The sequence below is a fragment of the Corvus cornix genome, chromosome 5, assembly GCF_000738735.6.
Source record: "Corvus cornix cornix isolate S_Up_H32 chromosome 5, ASM73873v5, whole genome shotgun sequence".
In the NCBI taxonomy this organism is placed as follows: Eukaryota; Metazoa; Chordata; class Aves; order Passeriformes; family Corvidae; genus Corvus; species Corvus cornix.
The window spans coordinates 37405214-37431633 of NC_046335.1; the positions used below are offsets into that span (position 1 = coordinate 37405214).

General features: G+C 41.4%; 2 protein-coding genes across 5 annotated transcripts in view; one reads left to right on the forward strand and one right to left on the reverse strand.

Annotated features, from left to right (window-relative positions):
• Positions 1-19476, forward strand: part of SPTBN5 (spectrin beta, non-erythrocytic 5) — a 97553-nt gene extending 78077 nt beyond the window's left edge. The window contains exons 52-70 of the mRNA XM_039552933.1: positions 691-828; positions 1542-1798; positions 2000-2186; positions 4595-4807; positions 5178-5374; positions 5948-6152; positions 6856-7050; positions 8189-8344; positions 8853-9070; positions 10731-10920; positions 11697-11873; positions 12787-12891; positions 13888-14508; positions 15494-15565; positions 17113-17199; positions 17605-17696; positions 17865-17950; positions 18427-18562; positions 19145-19476. Of these exons, the coding sequence (XP_039408867.1) occupies positions 691-828; positions 1542-1798; positions 2000-2186; positions 4595-4807; positions 5178-5374; positions 5948-6152; positions 6856-7050; positions 8189-8344; positions 8853-9070; positions 10731-10920; positions 11697-11873; positions 12787-12891; positions 13888-14508; positions 15494-15565; positions 17113-17199; positions 17605-17696; positions 17865-17950; positions 18427-18562; positions 19145-19319 (3507 nt within the window). The 3' untranslated portion in view covers positions 19320-19476. The remainder of the gene's footprint in view (positions 1-690; positions 829-1541; positions 1799-1999; positions 2187-4594; positions 4808-5177; positions 5375-5947; positions 6153-6855; positions 7051-8188; positions 8345-8852; positions 9071-10730; positions 10921-11696; positions 11874-12786; positions 12892-13887; positions 14509-15493; positions 15566-17112; positions 17200-17604; positions 17697-17864; positions 17951-18426; positions 18563-19144) is intronic.
• Positions 19477-20878: 1402 nt separating this feature from the next.
• LOC104698581 (cytosolic phospholipase A2 beta-like) overlaps positions 20879-26420 on the reverse strand; it is a 49693-nt gene continuing 44151 nt past the window's right edge. For all 4 annotated transcript variants that reach the window (XM_039551913.1, XM_039551914.1, XM_019280726.3 and 1 more), the window contains one exon: positions 20879-24478. In XM_039551913.1, coding sequence (XP_039407847.1) covers positions 24240-24478 — 239 coding nt within the window. In that variant the 3' untranslated portion in view covers positions 20879-24239. The remainder of the gene's footprint in view (positions 24479-26420) is intronic.

Sequence of the window (26420 nt, forward strand, 5' to 3'; positions counted from 1 at the left end):
CTTTTTTTTTCTTTTCTTTTCTTTTCTTTTCTTTTCTTTTCTTTTCTTTTCTTTTCTTTTCTTTTCGTTTCTCTTTTCTTTTCTTTTCTTTTCTTTTCTTTTCTTTTCTTTTCGTTTTTCTTTTCTTTTCGTTTCTCTTTTCTTTTCTTTTCTTTTCTTTTCCTTTTCCTTTTCCTTTTCCTTTTCCTTTTCCTTTTCCTTTTCCTTTTCCTTTTCCTTTTCCTTTTCCTTTTCCTTTTCCTTTTCCTTTTCCTTTTCTTTCTCCCCTCTGTGTGCAGACACAAAAAGAGGGGGTTAAAGGGTAGAGTTACAATCCTCAGTAAAATTATCTGCTTTCAAAGGCTTGTTTGCACAATCTCTTTCACATTATTTTATTATGTCCTACCTTCTTTGTTGGGAATAGTCCTAGCAGTTGCTCTTTAGAACACCTACTGACCTGGTACAGCAACTTTCTCTTGCTGTACCTCTTGCTAGCCTTGCTGTGCAGTTTTTGCCCTGATTTCAGTAATCCTTTTGTCTTTATTAGATTTTTCTCTGTTTCTGCAACCTCCATCTGTTATGTCAGGAGGTGGTGGCTGCAGCTGGCCCTTTACATAACAGTGCCAGTAGACTTTGATTATGAAGGCAAAATTGATATATTCTGGTGCATTCAGCAAAGGAAGAATACTTTGCCTGTTCCTTCTGATATAGGAAGGGGAGAAGATGCTCCATGAAAGGCACTATGCCCCAGAAGCCATTCAGTCCAGACTACAAGAAATGGAAGAGCTATGGGAGGAACTGCTAGCAAGTTGCCAGGATAAATGGACCAAACTGCAGGATGCTTACAAGGTAATACAGGGATGCCAGTCGTTTCCAGAGATAGCACAGCTGCCTTGCTATTTGTCTTGCCTACAAGTGTGTCACTTGATACAGTCCAACTTGATTCCTCAAGACCAGTAGTGCAAAGAAATTACTATGCAGAATGGAATTGGCAGGAGAATTGGAGATCTCTATGAAGGGAAAAGGATTTGTAGGCTGGGCTCCATTCTGCTTTCTGCTGCTGGTTTAGATTCAGATTCCAGAGAGAGATACTGAGGAAAAACATGTTTATTCATTTGTGTCAACTCTCTGCAACTGTCTCAAGGGCACCTTTTCTCCAGCATATTGAGAAAGAAACCTACAGCTGCTTTTCATTCTTCTAGCTCCAGGCACATGAATTCTCATGACTGTGAGTTATGCTTAGGCTATCAGAAAATATGTGGTTATAAAACAGAGCTCTTCCTTTAAATGGTTTGGGGGTTTTTTAAGATGCTATGTCCATGATCTGCATTTGTGCAACACAAGTAAGATAAACTCTTGATGTTTTATGCATCTGTTATTGTCCTCACCAAGACTGAATTCTCTTCTTCATTTGCACTACCATCATATATGGGAAGAGTTCACTGAGTACTGGGAAGTAACTCCATGTTTCTGTGTAATCTTTACTGAAAGTGACTGAGATTTTTACATCACACTGTCTGTCTTAAAGGTTTGAATTATTTTTTCTTCTTGCTTGTTCTCAGGGTCTTCATTTTCAGCGAAATGTAGAGGATATGGAGAAATGGTTGGAAGGTGTGGAAAATGACCTGAAAGCACCATATAGTGACAATGATCTGGTGGTTTTGAACAGTCATCTGAAGAAACAAGAGGAACTGGAGGAACACATTGCTGCCCACAGGGACCAGCTGCAAGAGCTTGTGGTCACAGCTCAGCAGTTCCAGAGGGAGAAACATTTCCTTGCTGATGAACTAGAAGAGAAAGTGGATGAACTGGTGCAGAGGTGTGCGATGAACTAGAAGAGAAAGTGGATGAACTAGTGCAGGCCTGGCCTGTCTTCTGCCATCTTTTTCTACTTTTATCAGTTTTTTTCTTCCCTGAATATTCTTTTTTCTTTCCTTCTCTACACTATTCTGAAACGAGTGTTTTGCATTCATTCCTTATCAGTCTGTAGTCCTCATTGGATTATCTTTAAAACCTACAGATACAAAAGGCTACGTGATCCTCTGCAGGAGAGACGTGGAAGTCTGGAGGCAAGCAGACTTCAGTACCAGTTCTTCCGAGATGTTGATCAGGAGTTGGCTTGGGTTCATGAGAAGCTCCCCATGGCTTCCTCCAAGGATTATGGCAAATCCCTGGCAACTGTTCAGAGTCTACAAGAAAAGCACCAGGTAGTGTTATGTGACGATTCACAGTCTTTAGAGTCAAATAGAGAACACTGAATTCAATTTGTCTCTAATAAACTTCATCTGCTGTGCTTTGGCTAACAGGAGTCATGATGCCAGGGATCACTTTTATCCTTTTCTTTTTCAATAATATGTCCATAACTTGGCAATATGTGAGATGCCATCCTGCTTATCATTGCAGTGGTGCAAGTACCACACCATAGGCTCTGCTGTGGACATGTTGGCTCCTTCTGTGAACTGAGCTCAAACCTGGCCCTTTTCAATACAAAATAGACTTGACAAACTTGAGCATATTTTCATAGGTTCTTTGGTCCTAACAAAATGCTTTCAAACTCAGTAAGTACATCCAAGAAAGCTCATTCCTCAGATGTCTCAGGATGAGCTCCCAGGAAAACATTTTTCAAAAAAATTTTTTCTGCTCTGATGGGAGGGAGTTAGCAGGGAATTATTATGCCAGCTGACCTTCATTCCAGTGGTAGCTTTCAAGACAGCTGCTGAATTATTTCACAAGGTTCAGATGGGCCATCAGAGAAAGCAATGCCTGGAATACTGTCATCTCAAATACCAATAAACACCCTCCTGATAGTTCCTCAATAAGGAGCATTGTCTCTTTGCAAACACAAGGTGGAAGAAAAAATGTTCCTGCTAAAAGTTTCCAGCAGCTATAGGTATTTAATATTAATATTAGCATATGACATCCCATTCAAATGCCATGTCAAGTGCCTTTAGGGGAAATCTGTGCAACCTGCATTAGGATTGGGAAAGACAGAAGATCATATAAATTTCCAGTGTGTGTGATACATTACAGTCAGAGAGAGAGAAAGCCCAAGCATCTGGTGCAATCATTGTGCAACAGTAAGAAACGAAAACTTGTTTCATCATGATTAAGTATAAAAGTTGTTAAGTGTGCAATTACTCCTAAAAATTACAAGCTCATTGGCATGGTAAGAAAGTAATTAAGTTCACAGAAGAAAGAATGCTTGAGCTGAATTAATCTGAGAAAATATTTCAAATAACTGAAGGAACAGAGGAGATACTGCTTTAGGCTAAGATTATTTTTTGTCAATTTGCTAAGTCTCAAAATTTTTCAACTAACTGTGAGAATGGGAGATATATACCATAAAATCAGTGCATAATAAAATTCTCTGACATCTTACTTACTATTCTTCTGGAAAGAGGATTAAAATATAAGCTTTTAACTCTCAACATGTTATTAGCTAGAGCCTCTGCACCTTCTTTTTAATGTTGCTTTACAAGCAAGCAAATGTCAGAGCTAACATAACAATCAAGAATTGAATAAGCTATTAGTTCCACCTTCTATTGTTTGTCCTAATGAGCCAGATTTGCAAAATTCAGTCCTTGGTTTTTTATCACAAAAGAGATTGTGTGTGAACTGTATTAACCTAAGAGAAAAAATAAAAAAGCTGTCAAGCAAAAGAGAATTTACACACAAATATACTATGCCTGCAAACAGCTGCTTGGCTTGGAAAAGATATGGTGTCACTTTTCAACAACATCTTGAAATTAACAGGAAGAAGTTAAAAGCAAGATTAGAATCAGAGCTCTTTTCCAGCCAAGTTTGCCACTTGAATTGAAAAAGCAGCTCCTCTCCTCATAGAGGGCATCTCTTCTACATTAACACAGCACTGCAGTCTAACTCCAAACCTTCTTATTCATAGCTATGAAATTAAACAGAACAACGATAGAATTGTGGGGCTTGTTTCTGCTCAAGGTGCTCAGGCACAGTCAGCCAAAGAATGCATGTATGCTCACAGAAAAATCACTGCATGGGCCTTGCCTACCCAGGCAAATATCATAGGGGAGGGTATATGGAGGGATGTATATAATTTTTAAAACTACTCAAAAGTGTTCAAAAATTAATTTCAAGTAAAGTCTTTGAGAATTGGTTCAGGTGGTTTTCTTCTCTCCTTGTCCTGTTGGCTGCCTGGTACTCGTGTACCCACAGTGTTTACAGTGGCTGCTATGCAAAGCTGCATCTTCTACAAAGGCATTGGCAAATGATAAATATTAATGTGCAGGCAAATTGGTCATTCTTCTCTAGACGTTTTAATTCAAGAAATGCCATCTAATGGAAGTAGGTATATTTCAGTGGAATCTACAAATAAGAAGTTTGTGATTAGAACCTCTTCCCTTGAGACTCTGAGGCAGATATACATCAAAGTTCAAACTTCATGGCTAAATTTGATTTCTATGATCACTCCTTCACCCCAAAAAATTTCTCCACTCCAAGCATGCACTAATACTTTGTACCTCCAACGCACCTTCGTGAATAGAAAGCAAATTTATAATGGGATTACATGACTACATTTTCTGGAATAAAAATTCCATAACTTTAATTTTTGGTCTATTATTTTACTCTTTACTCTTTCCAGAACCTGGAGAATGAGATAAATAGTCGGGATGCTTTGACCAAAGCAGTGCTCAGTACGGGACAGAAACTGGTAAGGGGAGGCCACTCAGCCTCTCGCAAGATTATGGAGCATCTGAAGGAGCTTGAGACTTCTGTAGAGACCTTGAAGGCAGAGGCTCAAGAGAGGAGACAGAGGCTTATGCAGTCCTATGAGGCCCATCTGTTCCTAAATGAGGTAATGGTTCCTGAGGGATTTATTTTGGCCTTTCTTTTTTTAAAACATCTGACACCTACATCGTTGAATGGATGTAAGTGCTGAGAAAGGAGCAGAATTCACACTGCCCTAGTTTTTCATATCTGGTAAATATGGATACAGTGGAGAAATGACAATTATCTTCCCAGCTAATCGCAGTGAGTAACATGTAACTGCAATTGCTGGATTCTGGGTACACATTTTTTGGAACAGTGTCTGCTAGATTGCATTACAGGAAGACACCTAAGGTGCTCTCTGTTTTCACTGATGTGTCAGTGCACCACTGCTGTCAGTTTTCTTTGTCTTGACTTAAATGAAGCTGCATTAAGGCTCACCCCTGTATTTTATACAGCTGCTGGAGGTGGAGGCATGGCTGGCAGAGAGGAGTTTCATCCTGGAGACCTCTGATTATGGGAAGAATGAAGAATCCACACAAATTTTACTTCGTAAACTTGAAGCTACCAAACTGGACATGGATAGTTTCGGGTCCCGGATTGAGAAAGTACAGGAGACAGGTGCCAGCCTGATAAACAAAGACAGTCCAGAGAGGTAGGAAAGCAAAAACAGGTTTCTCCTCCAGGTCTAGCAGAAATGCCCAGAGAATGCAAATACAGAAAAGTTCAACTATGTTTGATGGCTCATTCAGAAATAAGACTTCAGGGGACATCCATCCCTGCTTTATCAATCACACATACTGAGCTCCCCAAAAGCTTTTTGATTGTTTTAATGTTTTCATGAGATTTTTTTTAACAACAGACCAATTAATGCAGATCAGCTTCTCTTTGTCCATTGTCTTCTCCCAGGAACTGTCATCTACTTCTAATTTACCAAAAATGTTCGAAAACCACTGTGTTTGGGAAAGGAAATTAACATTCCTGACTGTTTTTCATTGGAAGTTCATTTTTATATCTGGGGAGGAGGAAGTGAAAAGAGCAGCCATTTGTATGATATACTTTAATTTCCTGAACTAGCTGGCTTTAATGGCACAGCATAACTCACTCCATGATGTTATCTGGTTTATTCTGTATTTTAAAGGTGTTGCAAATTAAATGTGTCAGAAAAAACTGTGTTCAAAAAGAACAATAGGACAAAACCATACCTTCTGGTTCTTATTCTTTGCAGTTCAGTAATACTTTCAAAGCTCCAGGCGATCCTAGCAGACTATCAGTCTCTCCTACAGAAGTCCGACACTCAGAGAAAACGCCTGCAAGAACAATTCCAGCTCTATCAGTTTGAAAGAGAATTCCAGCTGGTGGATGCCTGGCTTTCCAGTAAACTGTCTGTAGCAGAGTCCGATGACTATGGGCAGGACTTAGATGATGTTGAGGTAAAAGAAAATAAAAGGTTCTGCATGTATTTTGTGGCAAGGCAGGGATATATTTGCTGCAATTTTTGCGTAGCTGCTGACAGTGAAGCATGTTACAGTGACAAAAAATAAGCAGACCAGTTATCTCTGCAGCAAGAAATCAGACTGACTTCTGTCTGCTTATACAGACTCTCTGAGATAGCATCCTCCAACAGAAAATTAGATGGATCAGAAAGTCAGGGTTTTTTGGGATAAGGTGAGGTCAGCACACTTCACTGCTTGCCCTGCTTATAAATTTGACAGGACCAAAAAATTTGATGCCCTTATAACAATTTTGGTCAAAAACACTGGGCTATGGCATTCATACCTCTAGCTGCTGATTTCATTGGAGCACACAGTGCAGAGAGGTATAATTAGTAGTGTCCACTCCTCAGTAATTGCTGCATATTGTAGACAAGTTCTGTTCATTAGCTTTTGATCTGGGCAACTTCTGCTTGTCAGGATATGGTTAATTTTTCTCTGTGACACAGGATGTTAGATGATCAAGACAACAGATGTCTTCTTCTGACTCCAGATCATTGGGTTTATCAAGCCATTTGCACTTGTAGATTGCAGTGCCTAGCTTTTGTGTTATACAGAGCAGAGAAAGCGATTCCTTCTGTCTCTCTCATAGAGGTAGGCAGAAATTCTTATATCTAAATCTGTGTCCCCATTTATTCTGCAGGTGCTGGAGAAAAAGTTTAAAGATTTTGTAAATGAGATGAAACCTCTGGGACATTCCAAAGTTGTCTCCTTAAATGAGTTAGCATCTAAACTGGATAAGGAAGGCCACAGCAGGATGGATGTTATCCAGACGAGAACTAAGCAAATCAATGAAATGTGGGAGAAACTATGCAATGCCATTCAGATAAAAACAGAGGTAGGAAACACATGAAAAACTGGGACATTGATTTCCCTGAATTCTCCCATTCCCTGCTTTCTTTCCCAAACCAGTGCATTGCTCATGTTGAAACACAAGGTTTACAGGGGCAATGAGTACATTTTGTTCCATTTTTTCTAGATTCATTTCCCTTTTTAGCCACTGCTTACCCTACTGTTCCTGACAAGGCTTACATTTGAAACATGTTTATCAGCTCCAAATAATTGTTTTCCTTAATTCACTGCTAACTCTGGTTTCCTGAAAAACAAAGCCAATCTAACAGTTTACCACCACTAACAGGAGTCTGGCTCTGACACTTATTGGTCTCTTTATGGAACTATTTATTAAATAGTTTGCTAAACAAGATCAAAATTCTCCAGGTTTTTTGCTGAGTTAGCTACTTGAAATCAAAGAAGGCATGTGGGAGAGAATGAGATGGAGGACACAGAGCAAACCCCCTACCTTTAGGCAGCAGTTGGGTGTTAAATCAGCTCATGCCCTCTCAGGAAACTGCAGTTACAGATGTATTTGGAAAAGCAGAGGTGACACACAGAACTCAACTTTTTTTTGTTTTAAGGAGGACATAAAGTATCAGATGTCCTCAAACCTTTTTTTCACTACTGTTTGATATACATGTTCCTTATGAAGCAGCTCAAGCCTACTAATGTCTTTTAGCAGAAATAAATGCATGACAATTGCTTATATAGAGTTTGACTATAAAGTAGTATTAGAACATTTTTTTTTAATCCTCTCATTTCAGAAAAACATTATTTTTGTTCCATTCCTTTTATTTTCACTGTTTGCAGTGTAGACCTTTATTCCAGCAAGTATTTTGGGGCACCTTCTGTGGTGTAGAGCGCTACCTTTACAGGGCAATCCATGCTCTCCATTTTGATCATTCTTCTTACATAGGGATAAATTGCTCATTGGAGACATCTGTTTCTTTCCATTGTCCAAGAGAACTTGGGGGAATTAGGGTATCTTAACACCTCACTTTCAGGTGACTTAATGGGAAAGGTGTTTCATTCCCTCTCCTGGTCATTTTGTACTGCATTATGACATATTAATGTTACCCTTTCCCATGTTGTAGACACAAAATGCTATAGAGTATTACCATTAAATTACTTCTTTACTCCAGAACCTAAGAGCAGCCCGTCAAGTTCACCAGTATGACCACGATGTGGATGAAGTAAAGGGCTGGATGCAGGAGAAAGAGGCAGTGGTGGATATAGAAGATTATGGGTATGATCTTCCAGGTGTACAGACACTTCTCAGCCATCTTGAGGGAGTAGAGGTAAGAGGATCTGTGATGAAGCAGTAACAGAAAAGCACGGAAGGCAAAAAAAAAGAGACTGATGCCTGATGCTTGACTGATGCCTCTCAAGGGCCTTGCTTGCAAGACAAATTTATTGCACCCTTAAATAATCTTTGTGCCTCAGAGAAGAGGGTCTTTTTCTCTTATTTATAACATTGTGATATTATATTATTAATGCTTTTGCTTCTAAGGATGAACTTCTCTTCTAAAATCTATTCCAAGCTGCTATTATAATTGCAAAGGTGTCATCTGAACAAAGGAAACTTCAGCACCACATTTACAAAAATAATCTGTGCATCACATCTAAAGTAGCTTCTTTTATGTTTGATAATGAATGTTATAAGGCATTGAAGGAAATCTGAGAGGCATTAATATTTCCAGCCCCTGTACAGCCAGAGGGTAGAAAATCTATGCATCATAGCTAAAGCCACTTTTGATAGAGCTAAGTAGTGACTTGGTCTTACAATCCATTCTGTCTCTGTTCCAGAGAGATCTAGGAGTCATCATGAAAGAGCTGGAACGGATTCGAGGAGAGGCTTGGCACCTCTGCCGCACGTACCCTCAGGTTAAGGAAAACATCATGGAGAGACTCACGGATGTGGATGAGTGCTGGGAAAACTTGGACAAAAAGTTTCTGGAGAGGAAAGCAAGACTGAGCCAGGCAGAACAAGTCCAGCTCTACTTCAATGACTGCAGGGAGCTGATGTATGTGTTGGGCCTTGAGTTTGGCCCTATTTCTTGTCTTTCCCATATAGGATTTTCTAAATTATACCTTATAATTATAGTTATTATAGTTATTTGATCCCTGTTAGTTATTTGATCCCTTCCCCAGGTGCTCTGCAGCTTGCTTTCAAACCTCTTTGAATAGTAATCCATGGCATCTCCTCAACAGCACTTCACAGAATTTACCAGATGTCAGAGGTGACCACGACACCTCAGCACAGAGTGCATGACAAAGCCACTTTTTTAAACTGTTTCCTAAACAGTCTCGGAGAGTTCAGTCACTGTGGATAAATTTGATAGTTTCACGGTACCAGTTGAAAATACTGTTGATTCTGTAAGAAGACAGGGTTAGGTAGTGAAGTAACTTGTACACGTGCATAGACACCAGTGCCCCTTTTTCTGAGAGTCAAAGCAGCTGCATTGAAGATAATCTCCTAGAATAGATAATGAAAAAGTTTACCTATGACAGGAGTAGAAATACAAAGACAGTGAAGTGGTTACCACTGACTATTGGACATTTACTGTGTTAAGGGATAGATAGATCCTGAGCTCAGGTAAATAATGCATTAGTTTGTGCCAGTTGAGAGTTATGGAGTAGAAAATGTGTCTTTAAAAGTATCTATCAATATACTTCTTTCCATGAGTGCTCTTTGTGCATATGAAGTACTTTGATGGGCATCTGAGAGTCTCTGTGTTCCTGTACAATGTATAGAAATACTGTTACCATGGGTAGCCTAGTCAGCTGCAGTGAGCTCTTTCTGAGAACTTGAATGCACAACGCTTCAGTACATGCAGATGCTGCAGCTGTCTTTTTAATAGGTTATGTATGGAAACAGCACTGGGAATATTATAAATCCCCTACATGTTTGAACAAACCTTCATCAATGTATTTGTGTATTGCTATGGTTTAACCCCAGTCAGCAGCTAAGAACTCCAGAGCCACTCACTCTCCCTGATTCCCAGTGGGATGGGGAGGAGAATCAGAAATGAAAAACAAGCAAACAAAAAAATACCAACACATCTGTTGAGATAAGAACACTCTAACAACTGAAATAAAGTAAAATATAATAATACTAATAATGAAGATAATACTGTTTTAAAAAAAAGTAAAATAACCCCTCCTCCCCAACCCCCCCAAAAAAAAAAACTATTGATGCACAATACAATTGCTCACCACCCACTCACTGGAGCCCAGACTGTCCCTAAGCAGCCATTGGCCCCTTCTGACCAACTCCCTCCAGTTTATATACTGGGTATGGTGTTCTGTGATATGGAGTATCCCTTTGGCCAGTTCAGGTCAGCTGTCCTGGCTGTGTTTCCCCCCCTGCCCAGCTGCTTGTGCACCTCCTCACTGGCAGAGCCTGGGAAACTGAGAAGTCCTTGGCTTAGGGTAGGCACTACGCAGCAACAACCAAAACATCAGTGTGTTGTCAACATTATTCTCATACTAAACCCAAAACTCAGCATTGTACCAGTTACTAAGAACATAATTAACTCTATCCCAGGCAAAAAACAGGACAATATTAATACCTTTTCTGAGCAAATGAAAGTCTGTGTGCATGTATCCACAGCCATGGGATGTGTGCATTCCCAAAGGTCCAACAGACTCAGATTCCTTGCCTTTTTACCCTCTGTTCTGTAGGGCCTGGGCCAATGAGATGCATGCTCTGGTGATATCTGAGGAACTGGCAAACGATGTCCTGGGAGCGGAACTGCTCATCAAGCGCCACGAGGAATACAAGCGTGAGATAGAGAAGCAGTGGCTGAAATATGAAGAAATGCAGCGGGCAGGAGGTGACCTGATGAAGAATGGACATTTCATGTCTGTGGAGGTGTGTTGAAGAGTTACATGTTCTACAAACAAGAGTGAACAAAGACATGAAACAGACAGGAGGTGCAGCTTTGTCTCTCAGAACAGAAGGACAGGACAATCAGGTTCTTTACTATTACAAGCTATATACTTCATGTGACGCATAGAAAAAGAAACACATTTAAAGTTCTTGTGCTACATCACAATCACCTTGCATTGATGATGCCCCTGAATCCACTAGAAGATATGTAATCCTTCAGAAATGTCCCAAGGGGCAAGAATGTTAAAATTTCTGTGACTCTGTTATCTGTGTATCTTTAGACTGCCCAAGACACTGTCTGTAGATCCAGAGAGCACACCATCAAAAACATCTTCAGAATTTATGCAAGATTACATTACTTCTGTTGTAGAACGAACAAGAAAACTTTCCACAGTTGAAGTCTCTCCATTGTTGCCTTGCCATAAATGGATGTATTTGTTGAATCTTCTGGTTCTCACTAGTTTCATAGTACAAATTGCCTGGGTATAAAGTTTCATCTTGGGAAATCATATGGCAGAATATTTGTCATACAGTATGTGGAATATGCCTAAAATTGTATTATCTAGCTACACAATTTACATGCTAATTCAAGTAGGAAAAATGAGGACTCAGACATCTTTTCTAAATTATGCTAACACCACAAAGTTATCTATAGGTTGTCTTCTAAATCATGAAGGCAGATTACATGATAGTTGACTGTCATGTGAAAGTCTGATTGGATTTTTCAACTCCTGTCATTACATATGTTCTTTTTCTAGATTGAAGAAAAACTGTTAGAGCTGTCAGAGCTGATGAAGAAGGTAAAGGAGAGCTGGGACATGAGGAAAGTGTTGTATGAAGAAAACTGGGAAATCCAATTGCTCCGCAGAGAGCTCGAACAAGCAGAAGCGTGGCTGGCTGCCAAGGAGAGCTTTCTTTCAGATCCCTCCTATGGGGTGAGTAACAACCATGCAGCACTACTGAGCGCTGTGTTCCTCTCAGCAAATGCAGAGGGCCATGGATCAGCTCAGGCCTGAAATTAACCACAATCTCAATAGCAATGCATCCTTGAGATTAGAAAGGGCAGGAGCTCTGTCCTCTTGCAGAAGTGAGCCCAGGGCAGTTGCTGCATTTGACATGGTGATGGGCTCCTGGAAGTGAGCCACTCCCTGGTGGCTTCCAGGGAGTGGTAGAAGACTTGGGAGAATTCTAGACCTTTTTTTCACTTTACTTGCTGAGGATTCAACTTTCCCTGTCTTGCTGAAGAGCCTGTTTCAAAAGGAAAAAAGGGATTTTTCCCACCTTGTTCTTCCCATTAAGCAGACAAGGTTTTACACAATTTGATAGCTAGCTTGTAAATTCTTTTTAAACACCAGCATCCATATTTTTGTTTGTTTTGTTGGGTTCTTTGTCATTGTTGACTGTTTTCTGATAGTTTATAAGGTTGGAAAACAAAGTCACAAACTTGGGTATCAGAAACTAAGCAGAGGACATGACAGAAGTCTCAGATGCATTTGTTGTAGGGCAGGAACAAACTCTGTGTCTAGCACAAGCTAGAATCCAAGTACTTAATCTGCACATAAACAGTTAGAGTCGGTACTACATGGTACTACATGGCCTTGCAGAAAAGGGAAGGTTGGTATTTGAGCTCTTTTTCTCCTGCACAGCAGACAGACTGCAAGACACAGACCTTTACTTTAAATGTAAATTCAGATTTTTCATACACTAGCAGGGGTTTAGACATTCAATTACAAAATTTTCAGAAACCTCACTTGGCTAAATGGAATGGATAAATCTGGAAATCTTAGGCATAATCTCTTCTGATGGACTTGATTTTGGACTTCTGTATGTGGTAATTTTTCCACTCAGGATTCAGTGGCTGAAGTAGAGGAATTACTGAAGAAACACCATGATTTTGAGAAGATGCTTGCAGCACAGGAGGAGAAATTTGCTCAGCTCAGCAGGAAAACTAAGGTGAGTAGTTAGTGAGGCTGATGAGCTGTGTATCAAACAGGATGATGTGGGTCTTTGATAGTTTGAATGGCACTCCATGTAACAAGGAACTCCTGTGCTGAGATGGGATAAATAAGTAACCAAAGCTGAGATATTTCAGACAGAGCAAGGCCTATATGTGGATCAAAAGAGATCAACTACCTTGAAAAAGCTATAGGTGAGAAGTGGAACTTTTCTTGTGCCTGGACAGTGAAAAGGGTATGAGAAACAGGGGGATCCCTTGCTGCACAAATGGAGAGAGAGATTTTGCTTCATTCAGGATTTCAGAAAGGAGCTGGCACCACCTGAAAGTGATAGAGGATAGCAAAGGGCTGAAAAGAAAGGGAGACCAAGGCACAGATAGGCCTTTTCCCTTCTGGCATAAGATTTTTACAATGGATTGTGTTAAATACCAAAGATATTCAATAACCCTCTCAGATTCTCTTTCATTGTGGGGGAGGTTTTTTAAATTATTTTCCTGAAATAACCAGTAACACATAACAGTTGTGTTTGACTTCAGGCTGAAAATCATTCCATCTTTCGTTCAGTGATTTGCAAATTGGCTAAGTGAAAGGACAAAAGTCCTTCCCTCCAAAATTTTCCACAAGAACAACCCTGGATACTCAGTGTTCTTACAGAAAACTTAAAGAAGCAGTGCCACAAGAGAAGGAGCGCAGTTTCTCTTGAGCTTTTTTTAAAAAATCAGCCTCCAGAGAACTTAGCAAGGGCAGGATTAACCATATTTGACGTTAACTGCCAGGAGTATTCATGATTTGGGCAACAAAATAATGCTTAGCACATAGCAATTAGATTCAGATCTAACTCTAAGAATGCCAGTGGAAGTACAGGCCTTAAGATTCAATGCCAGGAGACAGTTCATTTGAAAAACTATTCCTGTTTAAAATAACAAAATCTTAGGTAAGTAGTCGTGAATGCAATGAAGGTGATTTTAAAAAATGTAATACTTCTGTCCTACAGAGAGAGATGAATCTTCTGAAACAAGTGGACACAGAAGAGAGTGAGCAGAAGGATAAAAGCAAAGTTGTACGGGTTCCTTCTCTGAAAAGAAAAACATCTGACAGAAGGAATGCACCACCAAAGGTGACAGAGATAAAGAGCACAACGCCACTGCCACCTGTGCCTGTACCCAACGTGTCCTGGAGGGTCCCACTTGAAACTATTTTCTCCCCCGTTGAAAAATCTCCTACAAGGTTCCAAGAATTCACTTCCGGGGAAGTCCCTGAAGTGCTGAGCAGCAACAAAACAGAAATGAAAGCTGAGACGAGGCTTGGTGAGATTATCACTCCAGCTACACCAAAGATGGTGAGCCCACAAGCTGCATCTTTTGAAAGTCACAGTTCTTTAGGCTCTCCTTTATCTCCTACTCCTATAAGCCAGCAACACAGCAGCAGTTTGTCCGAATCACAAGCCACAGACCACACATCTCCTCAAGGAAAAGGTGCAATAGGCTCCTCTTTCTCCAACCTGCAGACCAAGCTACCAGCAACACCACCCACGCCTGGACAAAGGTCACTAGATAACTCACCAAACTTACTGCTGTCTAACTCCTCTTGGGAGACATTAAAGAACACATCTTCGGTAAGTGCCAGAAATTCCTGGCTCTCTCTTTACAAAACCACTATCCTGTGCTAGTTAAAGTAAGGCAATAACAGGAGGTTCTGTGAGAAAGTCACAAAGAGCACCATACAGTGGGCATTTCAGTGGGTACACTCCTGGATTCAAACAAGAGGCATTTTATGTGCCTTTGCAGTTCAAACAGTTTCCACAAAGACAGTTGACTTAAGCAGTTATGTACAGCTTAAAACCATTTTTAATTTGCTAAGCTTTATAGCCTAGGTTTTAACAACTGTATCGGTTTCTGTTTTTCTTTTCCTGAACTAGAGGCTATTCCTGCTGCTCAATATTCAGCAGAGCACTTAACAACAGCCAGGAGATGGTGTCTCCCAAAGAGGATGATTTACCTACACCCTCTGTGTGAGGTGGCAGTGCTTAGTGTCCACTCTGTTTAAAAGTCAGAGAGAGGAAGGACTTCATGGCACACTTGTCAAAGAGCTGAGCTGGTACAAGACTGGAACCAGCAACTCCTGTTTGCTCACCCTTGCAGGAAATTCACTTTTAACTCACGGGCGGATAAAATTAGAATTTCTTTTTGCTCCTTTACTCTTGAGAGGAACATGTTTGTCACATACCCAAGTGTACCAGTACAACACCATACATTGGTGTAACTCAGTAACTGTGGAGGTGGTATGAATAACTTGAACAATTTATGTTGTAAAATGTATGTAATAATATAAAAATAATATTAGTTAATTAACACACTATGATAGAGTAATTTCCATAAGCAAATTGTTCAAGAAGGATTTGAATTCTCTTTGTTTAGGGGGTCTAACAGAGATACCATTGCAACCTAGTGAGGATTTCCTGCTGTGCTGTCAATGTAAAGGCTAAAGAAACCAGAGATCAGTCTCTTTGCATGGAGTTTATCTAAAAAAGACCTTCAGAAATTTAACATAGGCCTAAGGGCCATTTTAAAGTTAAGTAGCAATGTTCTTGTATGTCTCAGGTTTCTGCAAGTCTCCAGCACATGGAGGGTTTCCTAGAGAAGCGAGACCAGCTCCTTTCTGGAAGACAACAGGTAGAAATAAATTCCATCATTCTGGGTTATTTAACTTTTCCTTGAGTTATAGTCCAGATCTGGTCTGACTTCTTCAGGATAAGCTCTTGCTGAAGAGGAGCTGAGTAGTGTGGGTTTGCTTCAGCTATCCATAAAATGCATGGGGAAGTGTCCACTGGCTTTGGCAGTATCTGATCTTTAAGAGAAAGAGACAATGGAATTTTTGCCTGTCATGGGAATCATGCAGAACAGAGTCTGTCTAAAGTTAATGGATTTATAAACCAGAGTCTAGGCTGTATGAACGTGTTAACTACATTTTCCTAATTACAAACACAGGTTTCAATATATCAACTGAATTGGGAAAAACAAACAAACAAAACTACAACAACAAAAAAACCCCAGCAACCAAAAAAACCCCACCACCACAAAAAAACCCCTAAAGCTTCATGATCCTGTAACAGCATGCGATAGTTTGTCAGCAGTGGAATCCCTCAGTCTCATGCCCCCAATATTTGTAATTTCTAACTGTGCTAGAACAGAACTAAGGTTCTGTTTATCTTTGAAGAATTGGTTTGTTAAATAGAGGTTTGAATGAAACTGAAATCTAAATTCTTACACTGGGAAATAACACCACCTCAGGTCAGTAGCCTAATGATCACAACAGGCCAGGAAATTTTCTAATATTCACCACCAATCTGCAGACATCAGTGTTTCCTGAGTGTTTGCACATAAACATGTTGTCTTGGATTATTTGTCCCATAGAATATTTCCTCTGAAATTTTTAACTTGAAAGACCTCTTTTAAAAAGTGACTCTGGTATGGGCTCCATCTTCTGGAAGAGAAATTTAGTTTTTCTTCACTTCTGGACACACAGAATTTAGTCTTCAGGGATACTGAACTTCCATATTACCAAACAAGAAAAGCTATGACTTATCTTCCTCTGAACTGTTTCCTTCCTTTTCTCTGAATGACCAAATTGTCAACTTGATTCACTGGTATAACAAAATATGAATATAAGTTATAGGATCCTTCATCAAGAAGGGTCTCATGGCACCAGGCTAAGCTTTCAGTGGTACATAGTTAGGGTTGGAAATAGCTGCTACTTTTGCACGTTGTTCAGTAGCATTCTACTGGGGTTAGTTCAGCAAATGAAGAATTCAGCAGCCACATTAGATTGTAACCACACACTTGATTTAAGTAACCTGTGACCAGCAGGCAGGGGCTGGTGTTCCAGCTACGGAAAAAAGTGGAGTTTTAGTGGCCAAAAATTAGACAGAACTTTGATTGTCACCCTCCAAAGATGCTGCTGACCACATGGTGTAGAGCTTGCTTGAACCAGGTTATGTCATTTGTTCAGTCCTGACTCATAGAGACCCTTTCTTGAATCACTCACACAGAAACTATAGTAGGTTCTGTTTCTCTAAGAGATAACAATGACTGTGACAACTTCTGTGATCATAAAATAGACAGGTCCTGGCTTCCTGTGGAAGTTGTATATGAAAGATTTCACTACTCCTATAAAATATATACTTCGTAACTGAATTTTATTACCATTTCTGTTCATGTAGCCACACTCAAGGTCTTGGAAATCCTTCTATGTAAAACTTGATGGATTAAAGCTTGATTTCTATAATGATGACAAAGCAGCATCTAAGGTAATTTGGTTTTTTAATCTTTCTAGAAAACTTTGTGTCTACATATGTAAAAATGAATTTTAAAATGTCACCTTTGGTTTGGGGCTGGGGTGATCTGTTCCCTTTCAAATGTCAGCCGAGTGAAAATTCAGCAATTATTCAACTGATACAACTAAAAAACAGAATAATAAGCTTCCAGAAAATTTCAAAGACATGCCTTAAAAGAAGTATCTTATTCAAGAATTGCCTTCAAGACATAACGCAATTGTCCATGGTTCCTCTGTGGTTGGTCCTATTCAGTGATCCTAGTTATAAAGTTAGGAGCATAAAGAGATGGGTGTGTAGTCTGCCTGCAGGTTGGTATGGAATTGAATCCTAGCAGAAAAGACATAGAAGACATTTTGTATTCATTTTATCCCCCTTCAGAACATATCCACAGTCCTGTCCCTCGGCATTTCCGGTGCCAAATGTGAGAGGCTGGTGAATTACATCAGGAAAGAGAATGCCTTCATGCTGCGGTGAGTCTTATGGAGAAGGGCACAAATAAAAGCCTATGCAGTTCCCTGCCCATGTCACCTAAGGCTGAATGTTGTTAGGAGGCATAACTGAAGTGTCTTACACTCACAAGCACAGAAGGTATAAGGCAAAACTGACTAGAATTCACCTTTTCCTCTCCTTATTTACAGGCTGAGAGATGGGGCAGAGTATTACTTTGCAGCCCCTTCTCAGACACTGATGGAGGACTGGCTGCAGTCGCTACAGAATAATATAGGTATGTTCTCACTTCCTCCAAGAATGAGCTGTGCTTTTAGCAAGTGACGGTGAGAGAAAGAGAAGAGAATGACAAGGTGTCCTTAGTTTGGGGCATTTTGAGCCATCCTTTTTGGCTCTGTTAGAAAGCAATACACAAGTCACCTGCTACCTTGTGATGTAGTGACCTGGCAGAAGAACATCCAGGGTTATTTGCAAAGCAGTCTTTCAGTTGTACTGTGCCAACATCAGGTTATTGCCTGGGAGAGGCATAGGGCTGTATTCATCCTTCTATTAAGGATCTTTGGATCTTGATCAACAGCTTTTCTTCTGGATCTAGATATCTTTCTAGACATCTCTCTAGGCAGTGGCTTATTGGGAAGGAAGCCATAGCATAATTATAACTATGGTGGTCAGAAAAAATTGTTATGGGCCCAGAAGTGGAAAACTCTGCCTCTAATATTACTTTTTTGTTGTCGTTTTTTTTTGACTATGTAGGACACGGTAACAGATCCCATTCTGCAGTGATGGTGCAAACTTTCATTTCAAACACAGAGACCTCCCAGAAAAGAGTGTGGGACTTTCCAGACAGGGACTCTGCTGAAAGACTAAGCAGCAAAAGCTCACTCCTGAGGTATGGGCTCTGTGCTGCAAAGCTGAACAGATGTCAGTGCTGTCTGTGCTCAGGTAGCAGTCACCTACAAAGAGACTGCCCTGAGGTCAAAAAGTCCTGCTCCCCTGTTACTAATGTCACAAAAATAATGTGGCCAGCAGGACCAAGGCAGTGATTGTCCCCCTGTACTTGGCACTGGTGAGGCAACACCTCCAGTGTTGTGTTCAGTTCTGAACCTCTCACTTCAAGAAAGCTGGAATGTGTCCAGGGAAGAGCAACGAAGTTGGAGAAGGGTCTGGAGAACAAGTCCTACCAGGAGAGGCCGAGGGAGCTGGGGTTGTTTAGACTGGGGAAAAGGAGGCTCATGGGAGACATATATGGAAAATATAGCGCAGCCAAATTCAGAAATTTGGCCTGTTTAAATCAATTTTACTTGCTTTTGTAGTCTGTACAAATCTTACAGGCTATGATGTGAAATCCTAGTCCTGCAGCTGGGCAGACTTCAGCTGCTGAGCTAGAGGCTTAACAAGTCCTTACATATAGACAGTGACTTAAACTCCTCTAGATTATACCTGATTTTCTGATGATGCATTTTGTTGGTAGGAGAACACCCTCCTTCAAAATCAAACCAGAGAGAGAGTCTGCAGAATTTTCCAGAGATTTTAAGGAAGATGGACCTACAGTGATACGAGCCTCAATCACCACCCGAAGTCTAGAACAAAGTGAAAATAAAACAAAACTGCTTCCATCTCTACTAAAAGCAGGAAGAGAAAAATGACATTTGCCTCAATGAATTCCAGACAATTGTAACTTAACTCAGCCCTCTAAAAATGTATTGATACTGTAAGTTAATTGCTTCCCTCTGAACTTTTTAAATAATGTATTAAATCGCATTAAATCTTTAAATATAATCAAACAGGATTCAATCTGGTATACTTTTGTGTGTACGACAACCTTGTCATTTGCCATTATCAGCAAAGTGTTATCTACTCCAAGGTACTAAACCAAAGGGCAGGGGGACCTTTAAGCCAGACAGCTCAAATGAAATGATTCTGTGAGACAGGAATGGAGAGCACTGAGCAGAGCATGAGGTGCAAACCATAAGTGAACTACAGCCATGTGTAAATAGATCTGCAGAGACCAACAGAATAGATTTAAGAGGCTTGGGTGGTCTGTGCACCCAAAGGTAATGTTAGATCCTACATCACTTTGTGGTCTTAACAGTCTTTCCTTTTTACAACACATTAACCAACAATTCTCTATTTGCCAATTCTTTCTGGATGAAGCTACCAGGAAAAAAAAGTCCTGCAGTGTTACTCATTTTTAATGGAATCTGAAACTTAAATAAGGCATGAACAATCAGTGTTTCAGTGTAAAAGGAGAAGAAAAGTAGGAGAGCAAGGAGGAAGTCAAGTCCCCAGACAGCAGGCTTCACATGCTAAGGTATGGTATAATCATGGGAAGGAATATATATTTTCCCCCTACTCATCTCTGTTTCTGAGCCAAAGAAAAGTTACCTAGCATGAAGCTGGAGAGAAATGGCATTTTTTCCCCCAGGACAGTAGCTGGGGGCTCTTCCCTGACAGGTGGAAGATAAAACTTCAAGTCCTTAACTCCTCTGGCAAAGACTTCAGCCTTCATCCCTTTTTAGGCAGTCTGAAGCATGACTCTCACTCTCTGAATGCAGTCCTCTCCTCTGCACTGACTGCTTCTCCAGTGGTAGAGAAGGGGAACACTTTACACCAAGTTTACGTAAATACTTTATGGGTACATGCAACATCTAGAATTCAAATTTGTGTTCAGTCTGATTCAGATCAGTCACAGGCATCCAACAAGGTGAGGTAATAATTTCATTTTTTTGGCTAGTCCAGTTCTCTCCTCTGTTGTACTCCAGCTGGAGCTGCTGCCTGTCACAAAAAAACCCCCAAAAACAAAAAAACAGCATATCAAAGTAATGGGAAACTGATGCACTTCATTATTGTTGATCATTTTAACTGATTTTTTTAAAAAAAGGCAAACAAAAGCCAAACCAACTCCAGTATTTTAAACTTACCATTTAACTGAACAAAGCTGTGCCTTGGCTGTGGCTCAGAACAGCTGCTTCCTTGCCCTGACTTGCGCCTTTCCACTGAAGAGAATTTTACCACAGGAGGTAGATTTTTGTTCCAGGCTCTCCATACCTTTGTAAACCAGAAGATCTTCTCCCAGATGTCTTTCATTCAATCTTGAAACCAGTAAATGCCCTTTGAAGTTCTCAGCAGGCATTTAGCATAATTAGTGCTTATACAACTGGAAAAAACCTTGTCTTGTGTTTAAGCACATAAAGACTTTCATGGGTCTGGTGCTCTTTTGCAATATTTTATTTTTAACGAATATATTACTAAACAGTTAAAAGACACAAGCAAGCGATTTCTATGAAGAGCAGCTAATAGTTAAAAGAACAGTCTCATTTCCTTTGTGTTTGGCAGCAGAGAGCAAGCTCTGTACTCGTGGGGGTTTTCCAGCAAAATGTTCAGCAGAGAGCAGTGATCTGGGGCGCATTTCGGACAAGGCTTTGGCGGGCATGCAATCATCTTCAGTGCTTAAGCAAACACAACACCAGACCAGCAAGGCCTGGTTTATAAGTATGGCACATGCCTATTTTCGGTGAGATGCAGAGAGACAGCTCTCACCTGGAAGAGCCTGCTTTGGTTTGCATGCACTCTGCTCAGTCACAGCACAGCATGTGGCACTAGGCCAGGCAAGAATGGGGCCAAGGAAAAAAAAAAATCCACACCGTCTAAAGAACAAACATACAGAATTTCAGAGGCCAAAATTTTAGACTCCATGTTTACTCTAGAGGGAATAAGGACCAGTCTTGAGCACAGATTACTGATCAGCCTTATGTCACTGAAACGATGCCCTATATTTCTGTCGTTTGGGGGCAGTGCAAATCAGTATGCTCTGAACCAGAGCTCAGGAGTGCTTTGGGGGACAACCTGTGCCAGCCACCACTTCCACAAGCTGCACAGACAAGACTGTGCAAGGTGTAGGTCCCTCCAACCTCCAGCGTTCCCCAGCAGCCTCACAAATGCCCTCCAGGTCCTCCTACTACACCATCAAGCCAGCAACACACTCCTCCATAGAATCATAGAACTATTTAGGTTGGAAAAGACCTCTACAACCATCCAGTCCAACTGTTAGCACTGCCACGTCCACCACTAAACTGTGTTCCCTTGTGCCACACCCACATCATGTTACAAAAACAAAAAGGCAATCAAAATGAAACAAAAAGGCACTCTGATGGGCAATGATACAGCCCTCACATAACTTCAGGCTCTGAAATGCAAAAATATATTTGAAAAAACTGTTATCATTTAAGGCTACAGAGGTACCACATGGGACACCAAGGAGATGAAGGGGCACATCTCTGTGCCTCTGGCTGCAAGATTAGATAGCAGTTCCCAGCCTGACTCTAAGTGTTGGCAAAACCTTTGGTGGCAGTTCTCCTAGCAGAGTCACACCACCTTCCCCACCCACAGATCCCTTCCTCCCACCCTCCTTCCCTTACTTTATAAAAGGATTTAACAGTCTCTCAGAACAGTAATTCTCCACCAGCTGTGGGTTACCTGAAAAACCTTGTGGTTTTGTGGCTCCTTCACATTTTACTGGGCCTTTCTGTTTGCATTAGCAGGACTATGAATGCACCAAACATGCCCCAATTATTGGTCTGTGGAGCATTTTGAGAGACCAAATTTTCTCAATGTGGCTGAGCTGCCTTGCTGCTGGGCACGTGCTGCCAAGGGTCACAAGGATTACAGATGGTTCTCTGTAGACCATTAACACAACAGGGTTATCTTTTCACAGCAGCAGAGCTTTCTAGGACCAGCCAGGGGAGCATGGAAGTGGTGCACACCCTGTGCACATGTGTGCACAGAGCCATGTGGGCTTGTATGTGCTACACATGCTGCTCTCTGTGTGAAGGTAACAGATCCAGCTGGATCAACTCTCAGCTCAAAATGGCTCTTTATGTTTCGTCTTGCAGCCAGAATCGGATTAGTTCTTATCTTCTCATGACCTGAATCCCACAGTACAGTTGCATTCCAGCTGTTAAGACTCCTCAGGTTCTGGATGGTAGTCCTTAGCTCAGCAAGTAAGCATTGTACAAGAAGCATTGCTGAGGCTTAGCATTGACATTGCAGAAGAAGCAGCATTTAGGAGATGCAGGCTTCAGGCAATCGACTCTTTTATAAATGCTCTCCCTTTGAGCTTAAATATTGCCTGTGCATACCAAAAAGGCAGACCCCTCTTTCTCTTTCTTTGTCTAATTTTGGATTTCAAGTACAACTAATTCTAGATCTCAAGTAAATTTCCAGTGCAGAAGAAACATGTAAGATTTTCCTTGGAAGTCCTGATGAATATGCTGTGTTTGGAATAAATAATCCAGAAGCAGGTCCAAATCCTTCAGTGTGAGGAAGTCCACAAACTTCTCTGACTTCTGTGGAGCTCTGTTTTATATTGCTCAGCATCCTTTCCTATCATCTTTTTAATTTAGTAAAAAGCTATAAAGATGTTCCAAGCTTCTAGTTCAAGGCAAAGTCTCTCACTGCATTCCAAAGCAAATGAAAACCAGGTGTCATTTTCCAAATATTTTCCTCCAGCAAGGAGGAAAATGTGTGTCCTATTTTTCTCAATCTGTGCTCTATTTTACGTAGCACCTACTAAAAATACTTTGCCTGTGATGTTAGGGATGGAAGACTATAAACGGAAAAAATCTTCTGTGTGTGAAAATACAATGGCTATGGACTCTTTTAGTGACTGATGTTGTCCTACATTCAGTTTCCATCTGTAAGGAGAACCAGCTTATATCTCTGTCATTATCACTAAATTGAATGTACTTGAGTCTATGGTAATTATTCCTCTCAAGCTTCTGCTATGAAAAACTTGTTTCAGGCTCTTGACATTTTAATGCATAAAGGCACTGCTGGTATAAATCAATACGATCAGTTGTGCTTTATGCAGAACTTTTCCTCCAGCCAACGCTCAAAAGAACTGTGCTCACTCACTGCAGCTACCACCCTCTCTCTCTTGAAATGTAACCTCCCCCTTTGTGGCAGTCTGGAGCAGTGTTTCTGTGCCAAACTCTTGCAGGGCAATGGAAAAAAGGAGTAACTTCTAAACCAGCAAGGGGAATCAGCCAGACAGAGTGCAATTGTACACACTGCAGTTTGGCCACTGTTCACATATATATGCCTGACTTCAAAGCTGAGCCCACCAATTCAGTGCAAATTCTAGTTGCTCAGCCTATCTGAAAATCTGGACATCACTGAATGCAAATGGCCAGGACTTGATTTGTAGTGAAGTATTGAAAGGACACTGACAATGGGCTCAGGGTTGAAGGGACAGGCTCTTACAAAGAGATATCACCACCACCAAACTCTGTAACATCAAGGAGATCCTGGGAGGTCTCCGCTAACCAGGACCTTAATTTCTTAACAAGTAAGAACACATTGTGAGGCTCTTGTGGGCTGAAACTGTGGGGGAAGGAGATTAAATAAACCGTTTTGAAAGCTAGGCGCTTGAACATGGCAAGGTGAGAAATGTACAGGTTTCCTCAGTTTTCTGCAAATAATGAACACTGTGATGTGTGGTAATGTGACTGTGATGTGTTGCAATGTGCTGCCATAGCCTTCAGTGGGGAACAGTACAAAAACCCAGCCTAGGGGTATCCAGAGTAGCGGGAGAAATTCCCAGTCCTTCTGCTTCTCCTTCGTTCTACAGCGCTCCTGATTGCCTGGAGGAGCAGGTCTTTGTTGTTGAGGATGTTGTATTTGCTCAGGTTCACAAGTTTATCAAAATTTTCAGAGGAGTAGATCAGCCTAATGAGGTAGTACGGTGAGCAGTTGTTCTCCAGGTTTACTTTGCCTTCTTCCATCTCTGAGTGGCCACGCTTTACCCCTGCAGAGAAAGACAAAAGCCAGCACAGTGAGCTGAATCTGGAGTACTATCACATGGTGTTGTAGGGGGCTGATCTACCTGGCCAGACCCACTGTTAAAAATAGCCCCCAGGATATACTGCAAACCCACTCCACAGCTTGAAAGAGCCATTCCTGGTCAATTTTCCAAGCTACTCCTCCTCCCCCTCTTGCTAAAGCTCAGACCTGGAAATCTCTCAGTAGAGCTGGCACAAACTCTTACATTCCTTCTTGTCCTGCCCCTGCAGACACCATTCCTGGGCAGCATGTCCATGGGCCCACATCCTTTCCCAAACCCTGTAAGTCTGACTCTCGGACAAAGACACACACCTGGAACACTTTTCAAAATCCATGATCGCCCCTGGATTAGTGGTGACAAGCGCACAGCTGCCAGCTAGAGTGAGTGGACAGCCTAGTCCATACGAGGAGGCCTTGTGGTGCTAACCACAGAGGACTACCTACTGCAGAGTGCAGAGGGGCAGAGGGACCAGAGCATCCTACACCAGACTCTCAGCAAACTCCAGCCTGGCCTCAGGTTATGCCTCTTGGAACTGGCAACATCCACACTCTCTGTTACGTCAATGCTTTTGCTGAAAAGGACCCCCTAATTACCTGCACCAAGGACTTTGGCAGTCTCATATTTATGTTTCTACAAATTTTTTAGCTACATTTCTTTGCTGGTTTTTTTGCCTATCTCCTTGCAGTCTGAACCAAATATGCCCAAAATACTAATGTAATGTGAGATAACTATCAGCAGGTCTACAAACAGACTGCTGAGATATTCCTTATGATGTCAACCAGAACCTCATGAAAAAGACACAAGAATTGTGCTTGAGACACAGCAGGTTTTTGTCTAACAAACTGGTTTCTGAGCAGTGTGATCTCAGGGTGCTGGGCACAGGCTACCACTAGAAGTGGCTGAATTAAAAATATCCAATGTTGCTTCACTGAGCCTCACAACATTCAGAAAGACGTATTATCTATGCTGTCACATCCATAGCCACATCCATAACTGCTGCACTGCAAATGGGCACTTCACAGGCTGAGTCTTTTTAGAATTTAAATGGTTAAAAACAAGAAAAATAAGTATCCACATTCCACAAGATATCTCTCATCCACCTAGAAACAAAAAGCTCCACTGTTAAACTTGAAATCCATGAAAGCAGGTTGCCAAGGGCCCTCCTCCTCCAATCACCCCCATCGGTTGCTGGTTGTTGAACATGTTGTCAGCTTGATGGATGACTCACTGACTGCTCAGAGACATACAGGTGAGTGTCAACTCTCACCAGTTTGGGCCTGGAGTACTGAGCAGCAGCTGCTCTGCTCTGCACCATCTCATCTATTTTTCATTCAGAGACATTCCAAAATCCTCACCTACTTTACCTGCCACCCACTGCTCAATGGTTGGATCTCACCACACAGTGCCATTTGGACCATTTCCAGCCTCCATTGAACAAGCCTAGTTCCCTCTACAGAGTATCTCCTCTTTTCATCTACAGTTTCTAAATGTGATTTTCTCAATTTGGCTCTTACTGTACATATTCACTGAGCATCACTGAACATCAGAGCAGAAAAGTACCTTTACTTTTTGCTGCTATTCCTACCACTCCCAAATGCTCCCACAGAGACTTCCATTTCGCTCTGGCACCACTCAGGGCCACAACAGAATTTTGGGTAAAGCTGGAAGGAGCTCACCCCAGGCGCTTGAGCAGAGATAACTGCACATCCCAGGCTGGCCCCACATCTCTCTGCTCTGCCCCAGCTCCTACCAAGCACCAGATGGAGCCTCTCCCACCACAGCCACATGTGCTTCCCCTGCCCAGGTCCCTGTGCCCAAGCCTACCATCCCTCGAGGCCTGGGAAGGAGGTTCCCTCCACCCCTCCCTCTCCACCACAGGCAGCCTGCCAGAGGAAGGCAGGGGTGC